Here is a 23,233-nt window from a genome sequence, read left to right on the forward strand (position 1 = left end):
CTGAGTGGTGTAACTTAATCCTGGGTTAAGCTAGTCTGTGTCACAGACCCTAATGTCAGATTTCAGGTCCTGAATCTCTCATCTAACAGTGTCTCCTTTCCAGTTTAAATGGTCTTATTCGACAAAATTATACATATTCAGAGACTAAGCGTTACCATAGGTTGCAAGAAGATTGGTTTAACACCGCTTTTAACTGGGTTCGAGCTACACCAGGGTGTATCAGTGGGAGGAAAGCCCTAAGAGATGCACAAATGCGACATTGTAACTTTGGTGCAACCCCCATGCTCTGCATGAGATGAATGCATTTACCTTTCATCGCCCAGAGGTATGTCTCCGTATGTCATCGGGAATAGCAAACCAAGGATATTGTCTCCTTTATTAATGCATGGAATATGAAAGAAAAAGAATTTTGAACATGTCTAAACATTGATTACAGAACAGTCTCGTTCCCTGTTAACTGGGTTCCGTTTTATTGCGCAACTTGGAACAATAACCAGTCCAGAATTTTTAGACTATTTCATTTAACTGGATACGTAAATATTCATTAGTATGATCCGAAACGCCTAAGCACTTGTAAAGTGCAACACTACGCTCCTTCTATTCCTTGCAAACACGTCACAAGGCGTGTCCTGTCGTGCGACGAGCCCTGACATTTGGGAACCTGGACATGGTGGAAATTCCAAAACGAGGCTCTGCCGCTAGAAAAGTTTGGCGGTCTGGAACGGAATTAATACTATATCAATCACATTGTGCGTTACAGAACTACTCTGAATAAACACAAAAAACACATAACAGGTGTAACTAGTGAGCCAGATACAGTGTGAATCATTTTACGACCTCATCATACAGGTGCAGTCTGCGATTTCTGCCTAAATCTCCACATCAAAGATAATTAAAGTTTAAAATCAAAATTCATTTTGTAAACACCAGTTTCTTATGGAACAAGGAATTGGAATTCAGTGTAACCAGAGTTGTTTGTGGTGTCTAGTTTCACTTTCAGATTCGGATCGGATGAAACGTAGGTAAGTGTCTGAATAGGTTAATGTGACTCATGCTTCGGTATGAACACTTGAGATCAGTATAACCTAGACTGCTGCTTTTATATGTACATTTAACAGCTATTTTACGCAACTTTCACCAACAATCCAACACTATCGGAGGGGTAGCCTAATGGCTGAAGCGTTCGCTCGTCATGCCGAAGACCCGGGTTCGATTCTCCACTTAGGTGACAATGTGTGAAGCCCATTTCTGGTGTCCCTGATATTGCTGGATTATTGCTAAAAGCGGCGTAAAATCACTCACTATGGGTCGACCATGACATATGCCGGAACAGAACTTCTGGCGTATCAGTCAGTGATATAACAGGAACGCCAGTCAAAGCGGCATTAAACCACTCTCTCAGTGAGTGCCATGGAACACAAAGACCGCATCATCACCTTGACTGATATATCACCGTTATTGATTCGGTCGGTAAATACCGCAAGCGTGTTCGACGTAAGTCCGTTCTTTCATTCAAACCACGGTTTCCAAACAAGCTTTCCTTCATGAAATGTCTTATTCCCATGTTGTTAAGTGGTCAGGCTCGCTGACATGGTTAACACGTGTCATCGGTTCCCAACTGCGCAGATCGATGCTCATGATGTTGATCATTGGATTGTCTGGTCCAAACTCGATTATTTATAGACCGCCGCCATATAGCTGGAATATTGCAGAGTGCGGCGTAAAACTAAACTCACTCACTCACTCACGCATGTTGTAAAAGCTAGTGAAACGCACATAAAAACTAGGTTAATGAATTAACACCAGTTTGAGCTGTACATTCTTACCTTTCTTTGTTAACATCGCACTCAGTGCTACTGCAGGGCTATATTGCAGCGGTGAATAACAAAGTCTGGACTATAACAGACAATCCAGTGATCAATGATCCACGCGACTGGGATACGATGACATGTGTCAACCAAGTCAGTGAGTCTGACCACTCGATCTACTAAGTCGCCTCTTACAAGGAGCCTGGGTTGCTGAGGATCAGCTATAACCTAGCACCTTTTCCTGCAACTCCCAAGCCTGAGATGAAGGAATATGCTTTTGACTGAGCAGCCGTATGTCTCAATATGTCACCGGGAATAGCAAACCTTGGAGAATGTTTTCTTTATTAATACATGGAATATGAACGAAAACTACATCAAAAGCCGACTTGGGATTAGTATATACCTGGATGATGTTTTTCATAAGTAGTTTTGACAGCTTTTTTAAAGCATCAATCCATCACTGTCGGGACGGAGGGCGTAGGTTAGAGAGTTAGCTCGTCAGGTTGAAGACCTGGGTTCGATTCCCTACATGAGTACCATGTGTGAAGCCCATTTCTGCAGTCCACCGCCGCGATATTGCTGGAATATTGTAAGAGGCGGAGTAAAACTAAACTCACTCTGACATGATAAACACAGCACTGGCCAGCTCTGTAGCATCTGACCACCTTGAATTCTAGCTACCAAATCACATGTATGGGCGATGATCACAACTGGATCAAAATGGTTTTTTACCTCACTGTAACACTTTATCACTCAGTCATTCTATGATCGTCTAACTGTCGGAATATCCTGCCGGTTTCAAACATACATGACATAATATCGTACATCATTTCCCACAAATTCTAACGTTATCGCCGTGTGAACGTCGGGTACATTCAGCAGTCTTCTGACCAGCAGTACACCATTTTGATACTCCCGTTTTGATACAAAGCTACTTGGTTTTGATCAAAGTCCGTGAGTTTGAGCGTCGTGACATTGACTTCCTTGACGCGCTAGAAGCATTAGATTTAGCTTTCGTCTTTCCGTTTTTCAGATCTTCCAAGTTGAAGTCTACGATGGAAGATCTTCGTCTGGTCTTGTTTGACTGTGTGTTCGAGGTAGCGCTGGAAGGCATATCCTCCTGAATCGGATTAAGTGCTTCTGAAAAAAAATAGTTTGTTCTAAAAGCATCATTAACAAACATGGACCAGTTCATCGTGTGCCAAATGCATTCTTTCTTGTAACGATTTAATCAAACAAGCTTAGAGAGTCGTTTTGTCGGATCTGAAACCACGGTCCCAATTTTGTTATTAATTTTCAGCGTTACAACGGAGTAGCTAAAGCGTTAGCTCGTCCCGCCAAAATCCCACGTTCGATTCCCCAGAGGAATATTATTCGTGAATCCCCTTTCTGTGGTCCCCATTCGTGATAATTCTGAAAATGCTGAAAGCTTAGTAAACCCACCTACTTCACTCTCTCACTCATTCGATAATCAATCGTAATACTCCACACTGACTGTGCAAATATCCTCCTCCCCTACCCACATGAGTGAGCGAGTTTAGTTTTACGCCGCATTCAGCAATAATTCCAGCAGTGTCATGGCGGCTGACATCTGAAATGTTTTGACCTCACGACTGAACTTGAACCATTATAGATCGGATCACATATTGTGTGACCAATGCTGTCGAGTACAGGTGGAATGGATGGCTTTGCTTCCTACAAAATGCTAAGCCACAAAGATTATGCCACAGTCACCTGTGAAATAACTGGGATAGTGCCTACTGTGGAATAAAACAAAACTCGTTCACTTTACCTGTAAACTCTCTGTTCGCCCTGAGGCCGGCTAGCAATGGTATAAACTTCAACCTTTCCTGGTTGTCTTCTCCCTTCGAGTCTGTAAACAAATGACAAACTCCCCATCAGTATTACAGGTCACCCGGGCCTAGATTATCGGAGCTCTCTTAGCGCCAACATAGTCGTAAGTGCAATAGGTTCACATTAACCAGTAATGATACGGTTATTTGATATTTATGGGTAGGGCCTAAATTTCCGAAGCTCTCATATCGCTAAAATAGTCGCATGTTAAAGTTAATGTATGGCACTTAAGACTATCTTAGCACTAAGAGAGCTTCGAAAGTCTAGGCACAGGGTCCTAATCCACAAACCGTTCCTAGCAATATGCCATTCGTAAACATATGATAAAGTATGGAGTTACGACAGGTCGTAAAGTTACGAAAGCTTTGTGGATCGGGACCCAATAGCTTTGGTTTTTGAGGGTTTTTGTGTCATTTGAAGCCTCACTGGGCAATATTCTGAATACAATCATGTCTGGACCAAACAATCTAGTGATCGGTATCTAAAACATTTCCTGCGCGTGTTTGCGTGCGTGCGTGCGTGCGCGTGTATTTAACGAGGTAAACTTCAATCTGTCTTTCTTCCCATATTTGGTCGTCATGCCGCTGACATGCAATATACCAGAACTACCATAAAACTTTTAGGAAAAACACTCGCCAACCAAGCACTGGAAAAAGATATTTTGCAAAGGTAAAATCAAATGTGAGGCTATACTCACGATCGACTCTGAGTAAAATGAGAGATTCTCTTCTCTTCAGGTAATCCGTTCCATAATCGTTCAGATTATTTCGTAGGTTTTTAACCCGTCCACTTTCATCAGACAAGTCTATAATATCTGAAAAAAATGTAACGGAACACATTTTCAATGTATAAAACCGCAAGTCGAGTACAATAATGGAATACCTACAAATCGTTCGAGACACATAAAATAGTCACTCATCATTAATGATGCACTCCTGATTTTCGGGACAAGATTATTTGTTTCTTGCAGGTAACGGAAAGAGGCGAGCCATGACGAACGGAATCTGTGATTGTGGAGTTCGTACGGATTCCCTAACAACGCATTTCATGTCATTGTTCCCATGCTACGCATGTTGATACTCATAATAGCAATCACAGGTTTGTAAAGTCTAAACTCGGTTACTTACTGACAGCCGTTATACTGCTTAAATATTACGGCGTTCAACAACAATCAAACAATTTACTGCAGTAATATTTTACATGAACAGTTCGGATATAGGCTTACCGTTTTCTCCGCAGTCGCAGCAAGATTTGATGTGATGAAGCAGGATGTCGTTCCTACAGTTGGCGTTGAATATACGACTTCTTTGATCTAAAACATTGTCAATGGCACAACAGTTACTGGTAAAGTCTAGATTGAGGTGAGACAGAAACAATAAAACACCCTTGAGTCCAAAACGGTTTACCCCGTTAGCAAGCAGGCAAGGTAAAAATTTTGCTGTTTAAACTAAACTCACTCACTGATTTTGACCAAATGCTATGTGCGCAGCCCCATGTTCGGTGTAGCGGCTTAAAGTATCTATACTGAGATTCGGAAGCCATGTCGACACGACCAAAGAATTTAACCCTGTCAGCAGGGTTCAGGGTATCACCTGTGAGATGATTCAACGCCCTGTTGACTTGAACCCTAAGTCTCTGACTATATATGATTTTGATAATAACAAATAAACCCATTTAAATTGAGCCCCAGTGAGATGGGAGATTCAGAACCAAAACCTGAGGAAATCGAGATTTGCATCATCTATATCTCTAGCATTGCAGGGAGGGCTAGGCAATAGGGAAAATAACATGGTTTAGGGACTGAGGCAGACTGAACAGCCTACACCAATGACTAATTTTTCCGTTCAGGGTATCTTGATAAGATCACGTATTTCCCCTGTGAAGTATTTGTGTAAACAAGCCAGCAATGGACATTCCATTATAGAGACATCACATGCAATAGAGATGTTTTGATATGGTGTAGTATAATATGGTATTTGCACTACGCGATGCTGTTGGCTTAGGTATTTGCTATGGACTTGCTGCCTCGTGTCAAATCCAGTCACACAGTTCGTGGTTTGACCAGCTAGGTAAGTATTGTTTCATAGCTGACACGCCGTCGACTTGTCCCTGGGGAGCAGACATGTTGATCTGGTTTCCTGGATAAGTCATGGATTATATAATGGCCACTTGACCGTACCACATGTCAGTAATCCGCCTAATACATAGTAAGTGGCTTACCGTTAAATCCTCCGAAGGTCGGACAAGACTGAGGGAGGGAGGAGTTTTGTTTTACGCCGTTTTAGCAATATTCGAGCAATATCACTGGAACAGGGGGATTAGACTTAACACATTGTACTCAAGTGGGGAATCGCACCCAGGTCTTCGGCGTGAGGAGCGAACGCTTTGACCACATGGCTACCCCAGTGCTCAAGGGCAGCAATGAAGCAACCTAGCGCATCAAAGCAAGACGAGGCAGTCAAAATAAACAGCTCGATAAGGAGATACATATTAGTGTTAAGTGCTTAACTATATTTACTGTGTGAAGGGAACAGTTATAGTTTCCTTTTGGTCGAAACATGTCGCCATCCTTATGCTTTGTTGAATCCAGTTGACAGCATGGAGTTTCCCCTCTTACAACGTTTATGATTTCGTGTCAGTGCTTGCTTGGAGGTGGTCTGTCAATCAGGATCAGACAATCCACTGATCAACAGCAAACTACGCAACTGTGATACGACAGGTATCAACCAAGTCAGCGAGCCTAACCACCCGATCCCGTTAGTCGCCTCTCACGACGAGCATTGTTTACAAAAGTAAACCACAATGAGGCAAGAAAGTGACAATCCAGTGATCAACAGAATGAGCATCAAATGAGAATGAATGTGATACGACGACGCGTCAGCCAGCTTAGCGAGCCTGATCACCCAGTCCCGTTAGTCGCCTCTTACGAATTCTTGGGGCGCTTAAAATAAATAAACGAAGACAACACGCTTGCTGTCATGGCGAATTAGACAATCCAGTCATTGTCACTGTAAGAAGAAAGACATAAACTGACCACCCCGTGCATTAAGCTAGGTCTTAAGAACAATGGCTGTTTTGAAACAAATCGCACCAGGAAAATACATTGGACTGGCATAGCAAACTATTAATAATCTGTCTTTAAGAAATGGATGATCAAGACGCATTAGTTAGGTTTAGAGAACTCCTATTGTACGTGTTCGTATTGTACGTGTTCCAGAACGTGTTGAGTAGTTAGATCCAAATAAAATATCAACAATTTTCATTTATCAGAGGTTCGATGTAAATTAGGGATCGGGTTTCACAAGAAAGGTGCATATCTTCCTCGTAGCATCAGATTTTACAACTTGTAACTGTTGCTTTAACGAAAACAAGACCCTTACAAACAATATATGTGGAATAAAGTACAAACCGTGCCCCTGAATATACTTACCTCCATATCTGACGGTTACAAACATGGTTTCACAGATCCGTCGCTTTCGGGTGCCCAAAAGAAACAACACCGAAGTGACAATGTGAGTCAACACAAGAATTTTAGAATTATACACTCCCAGATTAAGATAGTGAATCCTTCCTCAATAAAGCGTTTCTTCTTCTGTTCTTTGTCCGAGACCTCAAAAGCCTTGAGACCATAACATCAAATCCAAGCCGAATGTCCATATTTTACCCTAATCCATTCATTTCAATGAGTAAGGCAGTGCCTGGCCTAAGTGAAAGTAGTATTGATTAACATAATGACAAAGCCATATCGTGTTTGGTACACATTCCGCAAGGTGTTACAGTATCGGATCCCGTGTCGCACACTCGAGAAATAACATGGTATATAACACACCACATTTCCTGACTGCACGTTTTGGCGAATGGAAGGAGTTGGGTGTTTGGGTGAAGTGTTGTGATGTGTCAAGAACATTGTTTCAGCTTTCAACATATTTTCTTTCGTACTGAGGTGTTGGTTGATTCAGAGGTATATGGTCCCTGGTTGATTACATGAGTTCGGTTTAAAAGCTAAGGGAATGCAAGTCTTTCTTTAACGCCTCTAGCAGCACTTTCCGGAAATTCGTCTTATCGTGAATTTACACATTACTGCTTTGATTGAAACATGAGATTTGACGTCCGTGTCATGACGCCCGGTGATACAGAAACTTACTTTTTCTCAAATTTCAATCATTGTCAAAGAAAGTTTATAAAATGTGGTGTACCATCACACAATGAAGGTAACATAATGTAGGATTGCCGTTTCGACATTTTCAAAGTATGTGAGACAATCGTATTGATATTTCCCTTCGAAATTAAATATGCAGATAACCTAACTCTACCTTGAAAACATGGGGTGACTGTGTCCAATAATATACTCTGAACTCTTAGTTGACCATTTCTACCTAAATACACAACTAGATAACCCTTTCCATGAATACAGCCAATGCTTAAGATTTCAACGTTGTGGAGAACTGACCATTGAACTAAGATCATTCGTCCGAACACACCTTTCAAGAGGCCGCTATCAAAGCCACAGCCAGAAGGGTTTACAGGTCATTTTCCCACCTGTATTTTGGTAATAACCGATTAATCGATCCACTTATTGATTACTCGCTATCGCCGACCCTCGACATTAACCCTTACTGGTTTTTATTGCTTGTTCTCAGGCCGTAAACACGGCTGATAAATCAGCATTGGACTCAAGGTTATGATATTGGGCTATAAATAACACTCTCGTGTATTGCAATAAACAAATAAGTAATAATTGTGTCAGTTTATATTCATACAAATTGCTCATCATGTCACGAAAGCTAGACCCTGTTAACCGTACGTTATCACTGCTTCAACGAGATACATGGACTAAAGTTATTAATACAGCGGAGAAATGAACAAGAAAACGTGTTGCTATGGGAGGCAAAAATAGGACATAATTAAAACCTGCCACACAAGTTAAACAGAATAGTTAATAAACGGCACAATTTCAAGACATTGTACAAAAATATAGTTTATGGTTTGATTATTGTTAAGATTTAAAGACGAAATGTTTGGCGGTGAAGACACTGAAGTTTGTAGCAACAACATACTCAGCGTCTAGTAACACAATGTACATGTAGTGCATGTGTAGCATAACTTTATTAAATCACCCATACATCTAGACCCAGAATTACAACATGAGTGTCCTAAATGGTTTGAATATAACCAGTGATGTACATTGTCAAAGCGGTACTTGTGTGTTAGAGTACTAATTTTCAAATAATTCAAACATAATCGGAAGTAATTAAGATATAAACCTACTCTGCAGTTGATATGCGTTTAAGCTATCTAATTATGTTGTAATGATTAACGCATCAAGTGGCTCTTGAAAATCTGTGTAGCCACAGGATCAAATGAAAACAGGCATGTTTTAGGTTAAGGGTGCGGTTAAGTGTTATTTTATCCTTGCTCGGCTGTGTTAACTCCTATCCATGTAACCAATCTTGATGTTAGGGTCGGTGAAAGCCAGATAAGAACTTGATCCCACCCTCTCTAAATTCTCCCTCCCCAGGGACGAGTTGTCGTAACACGCTCGTGTATGCCACACACTATCACCTTGCTTTGAGAAGGTCGACGATAGATTCCAAGATTGGCTGTGACCTATAATCAGTATTCTAAACGCCCCTTCCTTTTACACTAGAGAACTCAAGACAATAGAGAAGGACGGCCAGCCCATTGCGTAAACTTTCTTTCAGACCTTTACAAATACAGACATCCAGGTCGTCAGGTGAGAAATACAAAAACACGTCAATCTGTAGCGACAGAACGTGTTGGTAAGGACGTTGTAACATTCTTTAAATGTGCATTTGAATACATTCAATAAGTAATAAAGATCATTCAAGGGCTTAAATTGTGAGAAAGTGGGTCATGTGTAAAGTATGCAATGTTAAACATACACTTGCCTACACTGTGTCTGTGTGAGTGTCGGTGAACTGACTTTTATAGCTACATTTGCTATATAATAATCTTTTAACCTTTAACCGTATGTTGTAGTATTTACCAGTGTAGCTGGTGATGAACTGTTCAACGAAAGTCTTCAATGATTCCAAACTAATTTCCAAAATAAAAAGAAAGAAAGTTTGCTTAAAGAAAGATACATATTGTGTATCTGCGCCGTAAGTTCAGCTGTGGTCTATTCACTTACATCAAATGTGTACTCCCTTGAACTATCATCAGTTTTACTGGTCCCCATTTAACTTTTGTTCATGGGAGTGATCTCCCTTGTTTCACGTTCACGTTCGGAAAATCGCTTCGCGTACGTTCTTTTATTTACACGAACTTTGGGGACAACTGTCAGTATGAACCAGTGATAGACGCGCATTATTTAGCAATGATCTGTTATTTAGTTTCCGAACTGCCCCCATAAATCTTAACACTATTGTAACGCACTCTTTCCCCATCGGGGAGGTACATTCTGTTACTAACGAAACCCAGATAGCGTTGCTATGATGCCATTTTGGATTTCCATATCTGGTTACTCGAGCCATAGTCGTATTTGATTACGTTCGCAGATTAGACAAAGTCATTTCCCCTGACAGCTGTGTTCAGTCAGGACCGACACAAGGTAGATTCTATGCTGGTTATGTTCCTTTTTTTGTTCCCCAATTTACACGTTTGACCAGGGTCAAATATTTCAAGAATACCCGACAGACCATTCCAGACTGTTGTTTTAGCTTTGGCTGAGCTCTTGGACAAAGAAAGATCTAAGCCCGTATGCCTAAATAAAATTACACGGTGATGAATTTGCTGTAATTCAAATTGTAACAAATAAGTAATTCCTTTTACAGTCCTTGAATTATACGCCAAAGCTCTGTAGAGTTTACTGTTCGACTCGCGAGAGAACAGAAGTGGTAACTGCACTACAGGTGAGTTTTGGCGTCCCTCAACTAGAGATTCCTCTCGACAACTAAGCTGTAGCCACCACAGTGCTGTAAGTGACAGTTCTCTTTTGTTACGCTGGATATTTCATTTTATATCTATGAATCATCATTCCTAAGGACATGACTTCCAGACGTGTGACCTTCTGTACACTGAAGCAGTAAAATCTACCCAATATTACAGTAAACAGTCTGTTAATTTTGTAATACAATATATTTACATATTTCAGAGGTTTTGCTGACCTATCCTAACCTTTGCCTGGATCACGGAGTTCAGATGTTTCTGGAGAAGCAGATTTGACAGTCTGTGGAACTGGACTTATACAATCAACACAAGATGCTCAAATCTTTTTCTGTGGGGCCATCTGTGTCTGACTCTGCTCTCCCCACTGATGGTCTTAGAATTTATGAAAGTTTTGATATATACTTATCTGCTGCAAGACAACTGGATAAAATAAGGAGGAGGAAGTTCCCCTTTCTGATCACAGGAACTGCAACGAAATGTTTACAAAACCAAGGGAAATCTTTCTCTGACTCTGATCTAAGTCTTGTGATTACATCAGACAGCAACATCAGCCTCCAGTCCAGCTCAAGTGTGAGTGTGAACCATGCACAGCAACAGGAAGACTTTGAACCACAGCCAGGACCCAGTGGTTATGTGCCTGAGGCAGGCAGATTTAAGAACTTGAAGTCTCAGTCTGGTCCTAACTGTTCTGCATGTTCTAGCATGTCGTCCCTGTACAGTACAGAAAGTGAAGTGAATGTCTTCTTTGATGAGTACATGGTCAATATGCATGATGTGAATGCCCACAACTGGGCTGACTTTGATGATGGTGATCTCTCAGTGTCTGCTGTGTCCAGTCGGGAGTCCATCCTATCAGTTGTATCAAGTGTTTTGTCGTTTCATGTGGACGAAAACCAGTGGAATTTGAATGTGGAAGATGAACTCGTTGGACCTCTTGGTGATGATGGATGGGCAATTGGAGCAGCAGAGGTTATCATTGATGTTGATGACACTCTTGAGCTCAACACACAATATCCTTCTATGCAACCTCAGAGTGAGAGACAATCTTCCAACATTCCCCTCAAAACTCCCAGCGAGTCAGTGTTATGTGACAAGAAGAGGAAATACTATGATGAGCTGATGAGTGATGGTGATCATCCCAGGAAGAGGTCACGAGCATCACTCAGTGACACAGCAGTATCCCGTCCTCCGCAACATCCAGAGGCAACACAGCAGCCCAGAAGAACAATAAGAGCAGCTCGTCGCAGGTTGCCCAAAGAATGAACTGAGTGTTACAATGAACATGAGTGTTTTGTTTGTGACTGTCTTGTGCTATGCTGTAAACGATGTAAAATGTTATGGGTCTTCATCAGTGTTCATTGTGTTGTCTCCAATCCTTGTTTAATCCTTGTAAACCACAGTTAACCGTTTAGTCATAAACCACTCTGTTCATCAATGGTCAAATTATTACCAGATCTAAAAGGTATTAGTCAGGTTACTCCCAGAGATATATACACTGACGATCTTGGGGATTCAAGTACCTGAAATTATATGACCCATTTAAAGACATGTGTTCCGTTTCACAAAACTCTCGTAAGCTTAAGATCTCGTAATGTTTCTCGTAGTATTCTACCTCCAATGTAACATGGGGGGTAAGAATGCTACGAGAAAAGTTACGAGATCTTAGGCTTATGAGAGCTTTGTGAAATGGGGCCCAGAGCCCCGGACTACAAAGCGTTCGTGACCTTCAGACCTGTCGCAACTCTATAGATGTCATAGGTTTACGAATCTCATAGCAAAACGAGAGCTTAGTTGATCGGGGCCCACGTGACCTAAAAATGCCATTGACGTCCCTATTGCCATTTAGGTAACTCTGAACTGTCTGCTTTCCCTGTGAAGTAGAAGTTCCAGATCTACATGCATATAGCTTTTCGGGGCCGTTTTGACTGCCCCATAAGTCTAGGTATCTCTGAAGCTGGTCTGTACCATGATCACTGGGAGGGTAAAGGTTAGTGCCGAAGGATGTCATGGTCATTTAGAGTATCCCTTGTGCTGGATTTCCTTCGATCACAGATGTGTACCGAAATATATGCGGTTAAGTAGGATAAGTAAGGGGAATGTGGAGGCAGATTAACCATTCATTTGGACAAGGTATCTCTATCACCTAAAACAAACTGCATGGTATCAGATATTCGTACTTTCGTCGATTGTAATAAAGACAGCAAATTTTGCGATTCTGGAGAGATATGTTGTAATAAAAACAACATACTTTAGTCTGCTCTCACAAAATTCGAATTTCCTTGACAAGTCATAATTTTAATACTGATCTAGTATACGAGCAATGAAAACGATTTACATTATGTCCCTATGCATGGAACAAAACTCAATCGCGTCTCTAACAAATATCTTTTCATAGTATATTGATGTCGTATATTTGAGAAACAAAATAATACAACTTGAGACATTGTAACCATTAGCTTTGTTCTTTATATTTTTAACTGATATCTAGAGTTAAACGTTTGCAATATAGGTAGTATTTTGTGTAAAACAAGTGCAATACATTTTATTTTCAGGTACCATATTTTCAAAAGAAGGTGATCAATACCTGTTGTCTTTGTTATCTGTGTAATAAGCTGTTTTGTACTTAATCCTTTATTGCGTATTTGTTGATAATCAATTCCACGAATCTACAAAAATACCCAGTGTGTATGTATTTCTTCTGCTATAATTGAGTGATGGATGTTTTTCCCTTTACGTGCCAATCACAATGTTTCCTGTAACATCTAACGCCCATACACGCCTCATGTTTCTGTAGCAGGCCCTTATTGGTTTTCCATCACATTTGCATTAGCGGGTCGTTAAATGAAATAAATCACTGTCGCAAAAAGCCTGGTTACCTCCGTGTTGCTCCACGGCATCAGCCCTGAGTCAATCATAGTTCGGGAAGAATTAATTGATTCATCTTTCACTGCAATCTTGATATGATGTATTTGTGCGATCTGTTCTCGTACTGTGGAAAATGTATACAATTGAATAAACATGTTTAAACGTGTCTTTTATGAACTTCTAAGGAATCATTAATTTAAATATGAAACATGTTACAAATTGTACATGACGGACGATTGTTTTGGAAGAAATAAGTTCACTACGTGACGTCATACAATGTATCACTGTATAGAAGGAATTGTGTGCTTGTTCAGTAATGATATACTCTTAGCAATAACTAGGCTATAGCACGACCAAGACAGCTAAAGGTTAATAAAACTCGAGTACATGTTACAGTTGAGTACCCAGACATGTTTGTTATCAACCAAGTGAGAAAGCGTGACAATCCGATTCAAGTCTGATCATACGAAAAGCAAACGTTTCAGGGTAAGTGTTCCAACACTGAGCTTCAGTCCTTTCCTGCCACTGGCTACAACAATGTCCACTGACATGAAACACTGCCATAAGCTCAGACAAAGTAGATACAGAAACATTCTCTTCTCTGTGACAGTTATGCTTAGCTTGATTCACACTGTTCTGTTTTCGCGTGGTTCTCCCGACGCGAAACAAAGTTGTTGATTACAAACCATGGTGAAACAAACTTGCCTTCCTGATCACGATCTGCAACCACCTTGAGTATTACCTGCGCGCCTATGATAGGCAATGGAACCCGATCTTTAAGCTTAACTGGCGAACCACAAAGTTACCCAGTAATCTTCCTTGTATTGTAATACCAGTCAAAGGAAGTTAAGGACTCCTGATTATTCAGTATTACTGTCGTTCACTCACTCATTTGAGCAGTATATATATTTTTCTGTAACTTAACGCTACATAACGCCCCCTTCCAAACATAACCGGCACGTTTCCCGCCTGCGTTACTCCTCGCCCGTGTCTTCTATGCGTGGGGTAGACTTGGTCCTAATCAGAATCAGAAAGTATGGCTCCTTTGTTTGTAATCCGCTCAATCGATTTCTACTTTAACGTGAACAACAACCCGCCATGGTGACATGTCAATACTTGTAGCAGAGCCTTGATCCCGAGGGTTTTAACACTTGATAAGATTACATGGCAAGGGTGCAAACGCTTGTTAGGCCTGGAGGAAAATCGGCCTTATAGGAGGACCGGAACCGCTGCAGGAACGCACGGTAGAGTTTATGGTGAAAAGCAATTTCTCAGCGTTGTTTTCGGAAATACACCAATAAGCTGATAAAAACCTATAAAAACAGAGACACGTGCGGTTTCATAACCAATGCATCATACTGGACACGTACTCTAGTCGCCAATCGCTGTACAGTTTTGTTTCGTAGTTAAGCAGTGATCCGCTGATGTAGGTTCGAATTCCAGATCAGCTCTGATATTTTTACCCTTTTTTTATCAGCATCACATCTGTGTCATCGGGTGGTAAATGTCTGAGCATGGATAATTCCGCGCAATCCTTCAACTAGCTGACAGCCTGACACGCTGATATATAGCTACTCTTCTCATACAGTCAAGTGATTCTACAATATGAGAAAACAAATTCTTTCAGAATACAATAGATCGCACGTAAACATCACGTAATTATAAAGGTGATGTATTTCTGGAATAAAAAAACTAAATAGCTGGTATCTTAATTTGGAGTGAAGCAATGTGAAGTATCTTTGTTTGGGGTACACAGCAGCCCGGGGCATATTCACTTATGGATAAGGGCGTGATTTGGCCAATTCAGAACCTAGACAGTCTTAAACTCTAAGAGAGTTCTTCAAAGAAGTAGTTTGTGTACATGGACCTTCAATAACTTCGCTAGGTTCACGGACGAGCCAAGGTAAAATAAAATGTATTCTGAAGGAAGTAGATGTATGTACACCTTATACACCTGTCACAGCGGACAGACGTAACTGAACGGACAAAAAGACGGTTTATATACACAAAAGACATTCATTAAATGGTATCATCAGTTCAGGGTTACAGCGAACTCGGTCACCCAATAGAGCGGCCAATTTGTGAATGGGTTTTCTTTCTGGAACAAGATTATGTGCTCTTGACAAGCCGTGGATTGTATCATCGGTTAAAGAGTTGACGCATTTTTCACGTAGGAGGTTTGCGGCAAATTAGCGTCTGTAATATTCACTTGGCAACGTAACAATGGTGAACGTTTATCGTTAACCAGAGACGTACCAGGAGTTAGCTTCCGGTCACTTTACACAATATTTTCAACATAAGACTCTCTAATTAATAATATCTGGAGAGGTATTCCAAACGCTTTCATTTCCAGCGAGCGCTACACACCAACTTGTGTTACAAGATGGTAGTATTGCTACCGCTCGTCATGAAGGAGTTGACTTTCGCACAAATAAGTACACAAACAAGTAAATAACCTACTCGTTACATTAAAAACCCATGTTGATTGCGACAAGCAGACTCTGTCAGAGAGAAAACTCAATGTCTGGTTTATTCACACCTATATGTCAGCCTGTCTGTCTGCTTACGACACCTTCAGTCACTGACCACATATCCAATTTGAAATTAACACCTATCCGGTTTGTCCGCTATATACAAAGTACCGTCTAAGCGTATGCACCTAATGCACCAGTGATCAGTGACAAGGCGTCGTTACACATGAATGTACACCATTCTTTGACTGGTTCTGCATCGCGGCTGCTTCGTTTCGAGGCAGGTAAACCTAAGTACAAAATATTGCAATTTTGATTAGCGATTATACGCTTATGATTTTCTTCATTTGTTTTTTCACAATCAGCAATGCATTTTATATGTCATGAACAAGTGATATTTTTGATTATGTTTGATGTTTTGGGTTGCATGTGACTTTTAACAAAACGATCTAGGTACTTAGGTGGTCGTAACTCCCCTTTAACAGTCGCAGCGCTACGAAAGCTATGTGAAAGGGGTGCATGACTGACAACTGTATAAGAAGCTATACAGAAACGTCGCACCATAGAATAAAGAATTTGTATAAATGGATTTTGCTACGACAATCTTGAAAGGTGATGGATCCGCAGTTCTCCACACGTCTGTTTAAATGGATTATAGTCTTCAGCAGTGCAGGTAATAGAGTGTTTTACATTCAACAGTCTCACTGTATTTTTCCACTCATGTAACAGGCAGTATAGAGATGGTAACCAATACACTATAGACAACACAGGCATGCATGTTCCTTCCACCAACAGGGAAATGGATAGTGCAGAGGAGGTATTGAGTTGTTTAGTGGAGACAACAAGGAATTTGGACAGCTGTGTACAACTAACATGCATGGACACTGACACCATCTATATTGAACATGGAACTGTCGATATGTTACTCTCTATAACCTTTTTTTTCACTCATCATTGGTGCTTATAGAGAGATTATTCACTTCATGCATAATCATGCAAATACTTCTGTAGTGTCTTGTGTCTAGTAGGCCAAGTTGCCGGATGTATATTTTAGCACCGTTTTAGATTATGTATGTATATTTTGGATATGACACATAAATAAACCATTTTCTCTCTCCCACTCAATATTTTTACCCAGGATATGAAACTCCCAAACATTTCAGCCAGACCACAGGGCTGAATAGTGGAAATACTTGCAGCCCTGACCAAAACTTACCTGCCCACATAAAATACTAATTTATTTAGAATAACAAATTAAAACTGGTAAAATATTGGAAAAAAACTAATACCAAAGCAAGAAAATATTTAACTGTTTATTTCAGATTTAATCATTTATTATTACAAGTGAATTAACCATTATTCTGAAATATGATGCATATAAAAAGTTTAACCGTACCATCCGAAGGTGAATTTGAGAATCTGGCAGTCTCTGTTGAATATAACCCAGGTGGTCAGGTAGGCAGGTATTTGGAACACTGATTTACCATCTCTAACCAGTGAGTGTGAGTGAGTGAGTCAGTGAGTCACCTTGGCAGTTTTTCAGCCATATCGTGACTCGATCAGGTTATAAGGGTGCACGATAATTAGTAAACAATACATTTCAAACTAAAACCTGTCAATACAGAACAGTAAATTAAATAGATGATCACAGGTATATGTCTAAAACTTGGACCTAGGCATCTAAACCTGGGCTTTATAGATCAGCTGGAGCCACCATACTAAAGTCAACATCAGGGGTACTTCTGCAATGTCAGCTTGCCTTTCACCGTCCATCTGGCTAACAAGAGAGCATGGCAGTGAGTATGGTTTTGTGCTGCCTTTAGCAATATTCCAGCATTATCATGGTGGGGAACAACAGATATGGGTTTCACACAGTGTACCCATGTTGGGGGTTTGAACCCGGGTGTTCGGCGTGATGAGCAAACACTTTAACTACTAGGCTACCCCACAGCTCCTTGGCAGTTGCACAGCATTAAAATTTTCATAAGATATTCACAATATAGGGAGTTACTGACATGCAGACTGACATATGTTGTCAAGTGATAATTACCCAGTTTAGTGACAAGGCCTACTTTAAGTACTTGTTGAAATAGGCATTGATGATTAGATAATGAGACTGGCTGGTTGACTGGTTGTTGAACACTGCACTCACCAATATTCCAGCTATGTGGCAGCAGTCTGTGAACAATCGAGTCTAGACCACACAACCCACTCATCAACAGCATGAGCACTGATCTACACAACTGGGATATGATGATGGACAATCTGGGGACAGGGGAGGGGATTCGAACTTCTTAAAGCTGATCATGCATTTACTTGTGTCTTCCTGAGTTCACACTCTTTGTGTCACTCCATAGTCACAGCTATAATATCTTACTCTTCTAGGTTTTTTAAAAGATGAAAAACAGAAGATATACATCCATTCTAAATTGTGACAGATGACATCTTTGCAAGTGTTCCAAAGCTTATCTCAAAACATTTGCTCAATAGTTTTTATGTACAAGACAAGTCTAAAACTTTTAAAATACCATTGTGACATAACCTTCCTTTTGCATTTTAGTAAAAGAACAAACAACAGGTTCTCTCCTTATTGTCCACCCATATAACTTGAGTCCTGTGCACTACACAACTGACTGAGTTTAAAATTACGGTACTCTTTATCAAATTTATTTTGAATTAAGGAATATAGATGATCACAAAGTGGTTGTAATGGATCCCACTCAGCTAGTTTTCCAACACATCTCAACAGTGTGGCTGATCTATACACAGTCTCATACTGCTGTTGATAATCTCCTGTCTCCACAAATAATGTCTTCCTGTCCACTTGCTTCAATGATGAAATCTGTTCAATCTGATTCTGTAAGGCAGTTGAAAGGATCAGCAACAACTCCTGTGTGTAATGAGTTGTCTCCCTTGAGAGCAGATGGTAGAGGTGGCTACCACACAGGCCAACCAACAAGATATCTTCTCTATATGAATTCATCTCTCCTTTGTCAAACAGGCGCACACCCTCACTCTGAAGATATTGGAAAAACAATAATCAGATACCTCCCCAACATTAAAAAAATACACAAAATCAAATGATACATGAATTTTCAAAGAAATAAATGACTGTCACTCACCTTTGGAAAGAACAAACATGTTCCATGAACAAAGCATGGAACTAAAACAAATGAAATGAGGACTTTGAAACATAAATTGTACACTGCTCAAAAGACATTAAAGAACACACTACATTAGATCATATGTATGTTCTTTCAGTTCTGTTGAGTAGTGTACATGACATCACAGTCATTATCAAAGTTCAGAGTGAGCTTAGTATTACCACTAGGCTACCCCTCTGCCTATCAACATATCAGTGAGTGAGTGAGTGAGCAAGCTTAGTTTACCGCTAGGCTACCCCACTGCCTATCAACATATCAGTGAGTGAGTGAGTGAGCTTAGTTTACCACTAGGCTACCCCACTGCCTATCAACATATCTGTGAGTGAGTGAGCTTAGTTTACCACTAGGCTACCCCACACCCCATCAACATATATGTGAGTGAGTGAGTAAGCTCAGTTTACCGCTAGGCTATCCCATTGCCTATCAACATATCAGTGAGTGAGTGAGTGAGCAAGCTTAGTTTACCACTAGGCTACCCCACTGCCTATCAACATATCAGTGAGTGAGTGAGTGAGCTTAGTTTACCACTAGGCTACCCCACTGCCTATCAACATATCTGTGAGTGAGTGAGCTTAGTTTACCACTAGGCTACCCCACTGCCTATCAACATATCTGTGAGTGAGTGAGCTTAGTTTACCACTAGGCTACCCCAGTCCCCATCAACATATCAGTGAGTGAGTGAGCATAGTTTACCACTAGGCTACCCCACTGCCTATCAACATAACGTTGAGTGAGCTTAGTTTACCACTAGGCTACCCCACTGCCTATCAACATATCTGTGAGTGAGTCAGCTCAGTTTACCGCTAGGCTACCCCACTGCCCATCAACATATCCATGCGTGAGTGAGTGAGCTCAGTTTACCGCTAGGCTATCCCATTGCCTATCAACATATCAGTGAGTGAGTGAGCTTAGTTTACCACTAGGCTACCCCACTGCCTATCAACATATCTGTGAGTGAGTGAGCTTAGTTTACCACTAGGTTACCCCACTGCCTATCAACATATCTGTGAGTGAGCTTAGTTTACCACTAGGCTACCCCAGTCCCCATCAACATATCAGTGAGTGAGTGAGCTTAGTTTACCACTAGGCTACCCCACTGCCTATCAACATAACATTGAGTGAGCTTAGTTTACCACTAGGCAACCCCACTGCCTATTAACATATAGGTGAGTGAGCTTAGTTTACCACTAGGCTACCCCAGTCCCCATCAACATATCAGTGAGTGAGTGAGCTTAGTTTACCACTAGGCTACCCCAGTCCCCATCAACATATCAGTGAGTGAGTGAGCTTAGTTTACCACTAGGCTACCCCACTGCCTATTAACATATAGGTGAGTGAGCTTAGTTTACCACTAGGCTACCCCACTGCCTATCTACATAACGTTGAGTGAGCTTAGTTTACCACTAGGCTAGCCCACTGCCTATCAACATATCGTTGAGTGAGCTTAGTTTACCACTAGGCTACCCCACTGCCTATCAACATATAGGTGAGTGAGCTTGGTTTACCGCTAGGCTACCCCACTCCCCATCAACATATCCATGCGTGAGTGAGTGAGCTCAGTTTACCGCTAGGCTATCCCATTGCCTATCAACATATCCGTGAGTGAGTGAGCTTAGTTTACCACTAGGTTACCCCACTGCCTATCAACATATCTGTGAGTGAGCTTAGTTTACCACTAGGCTACCCCACTGCCTATCAACATAACATTGAGTGAGCTTAGTTTACCACTAGGCAACCCCACTGCCTATTAACATATAGGTGAGTGAGCTTAGTTTACCACTAGGCTACCCCAGTCCCCATCAACATATCAGTGAGTGAGTGAGCTTAGTTTACCACTAGGCTACCCCACTGCCTATTAACATATAGGTGAGTGAGCTTAGTTTACCACTAGGCTACCCCACTGCCTATCTACATAACGTTGAGTGAGCTTAGTTTACCACTAGGCTACCCCACTGCCTATCAACATATCGTTGAGTGAGCTTAGTTTACCACTAGGCTACCCCACTGCCTATTAACATATAGGTGAGTGAGCTTGGTTTACCGCTAGGCTACCCCACTCCCCATCAACATATCCATGCGTGAGTGAGTGAGCTCAGTTTACCGCTAGGCTATCCCATTGCCTATCAACATATCCGTGAGTGAGTGAGCTTAGTTTACCGCTAGGCTATCCCACTGCCTATCAACATATCTGTGAGTGAGTGAGCTTAGTTTACCACTAGGTTACCCCACTGCCTATCAACATATCTTAGTTTACCACTAGGTTACCCCACTGCCTATCAACATATCTGTGAGTGAGCTTAGTTTACCACTAGGCTACCCCAGTCCCCATCAACATATCAGTGAGTGAGTGAGCTTAGTTTACCACTAGGCTACCCCACTGCCTATCAACATAACATTGAGTGAGCTTAGTTTACCACTAGGCAACCCCACTGCCTATTAACATATAGGTGAGTGAGCTTAGTTTACCACTAGGCTACCCCAGTCCCCATCAACATATCAGTGAGTGAGTGAGCTTAGTTTACCACTAGGCTACCCCAGTCCCCATCAACATATCAGTGAGTGAGTGAGCTTAGTTTACCACTAGGCTACCCCACTGCCTATCTACATAACGTTGAGTGAGCTTAGTTTACCACTAGGCTAGCCCACTGCCTATCAACATATCGTTGAGTGAGCTTAGTTTACCACTAGGCTACCCCACTGCCTATCAACATATAGGTGAGTGAGCTTGGTTTACCGCTAGGCTACCCCACTCCCCATCAACATATCCATGCGTGAGTGAGTGAGCTCAGTTTACCGCTAGGCTATCCCATTGCCTATCAACATATCCGTGAGTGAGTGAGCTTAGTTTACCACTAGGCTACCCCACTGCCTATCAACATATCTGTGAGTGAGTGAGCTTAGTTTACCACTAGGTTACCCCACTGCCTATCAACATATCTGTGAGTGAGCTTAGTTTACCACTAGGCTACCCCACTGCCTATCAACATAACATTGAGTGAGCTTAGTTTACCACTAGGCAACCCCACTGCCTATTAACATATAGGTGAGTGAGCTTAGTTTACCACTAGGCTACCCCAGTCCCCATCAACATATCAGTGAGTGAGTGAGCTTAGTTTACCACTAGGCTACCCCACTGCCTATTAACATATAGGTGAGTGAGCTTAGTTTACCACTAGGCTACCCCACTGCCTATCTACATAACGTTGAGTGAGCTTAGTTTACCACTAGGCTACCCCACTGCCTATCAACATATCGTTGAGTGAGCTTAGTTTACCACTAGGCTACCCCACTGCCTATTAACATATAGGTGAGTGAGCTTGGTTTACCGCTAGGCTACCCCACTCCCCATCAACATATCCATGCGTGAGTGAGTGAGCTCAGTTTACCGCTAGGCTATCCCATTGCCTATCAACATATCCGTGAGTGAGTGAGCTTAGTTTACCGCTAGGCTATCCCACTGCCTATCAACATATCTGTGAGTGAGTGAGCTTAGTTTACCACTAGGTTACCCCACTGCCTATCAACATATCTGTGAGTGAGCTTAGTTTACCACTAGGCTACCCCAGTCCCCATCAACATATCAGTGAGTGAGTGAGCTTAGTTTACCACTAGGCTACCCCACTGCCTATCAACATAACATTGAGTGAGCTTAGTTTACCACTAGGCAACCCCACTGCCTATTAACATATAGGTGAGTGAGCTTAGTTTACCACTAGGCTACCCCAGTCCCCATCAACATATCAGTGAGTGAGTGAGCTTAGTTTACCACTAGGCTACCCCAGTCCCCATCAACATATCAGTGAGTGAGTGAGCTTAGTTTACCGCTAGGCTACCCCACTGCCTATTAACATATAGGTGAGTGAGCTTAGTTTACCACTAGGCTACCCCACTGCCTATCTACATAACGTTGAGTGAGCTTAGTTTACCACTAGGCTACCCCACTGCCTATCAACATATCGTTGAGTGAGCTTAGTTTACCACTAGGCTACCCCACTGCCTATTAACATATAGGTGAGTGAGCTTGGTTTACCGCTAGGCTACCCCACTGCCTATCAACATATCGGTGAGTGAGCTTATTTTACCACTAGACTATCCCACTGCCTATCAACATATCATGCTGCAGCGATGGTATATTATTCCAGCAAGTACAAAATGCTTGTTC

General features: G+C 41.5%; 2 protein-coding genes and 1 pseudogene across 2 annotated transcripts in view; 1 reads left to right on the plus strand and 2 right to left on the minus strand.

Moving 5' to 3' along the window:
• Positions 1–446: 446 nt before the first annotated feature.
• LOC137294592 (uncharacterized protein CXorf65-like) lies at positions 447–7,629 on the minus strand. Its single transcript, XM_067825643.1, has 5 exons — positions 7,093–7,629; positions 4,888–4,974; positions 4,360–4,476; positions 3,601–3,681; positions 447–2,948 (listed from the first exon to the last, which is right to left on the minus strand). Exons 1-5 carry the CDS (start codon positions 7,115–7,117, stop codon positions 2,740–2,742), a joined length of 519 nt encoding a protein of 172 aa, XP_067681744.1. The 5' UTR covers positions 7,118–7,629; the 3' UTR covers positions 447–2,739.
• A 3,194-nt stretch (positions 7,630–10,823) lies between these two features.
• On the plus strand, positions 10,824–11,834 carry LOC137293441 (uncharacterized; annotated as a pseudogene).
• A 5,373-nt stretch (positions 11,835–17,207) lies between these two features.
• The window catches only part of LOC137294631 (tRNA (32-2'-O)-methyltransferase regulator THADA-like), a 41,304-nt gene continuing 35,278 nt past the window's right edge, over positions 17,208–23,233 (minus strand). The window contains exon 40 of the mRNA XM_067825689.1: positions 17,208–18,923. Coding sequence (XP_067681790.1) covers positions 18,495–18,923 — 429 coding nt within the window. The 3' untranslated portion in view covers positions 17,208–18,494. The remainder of the gene's footprint in view (positions 18,924–23,233) is intronic.

Source organism: Haliotis asinina, chromosome 8, assembly GCF_037392515.1.
Source record: "Haliotis asinina isolate JCU_RB_2024 chromosome 8, JCU_Hal_asi_v2, whole genome shotgun sequence".
Lineage (NCBI taxonomy): Eukaryota > Metazoa > Mollusca > Gastropoda > Lepetellida > Haliotidae > Haliotis > Haliotis asinina.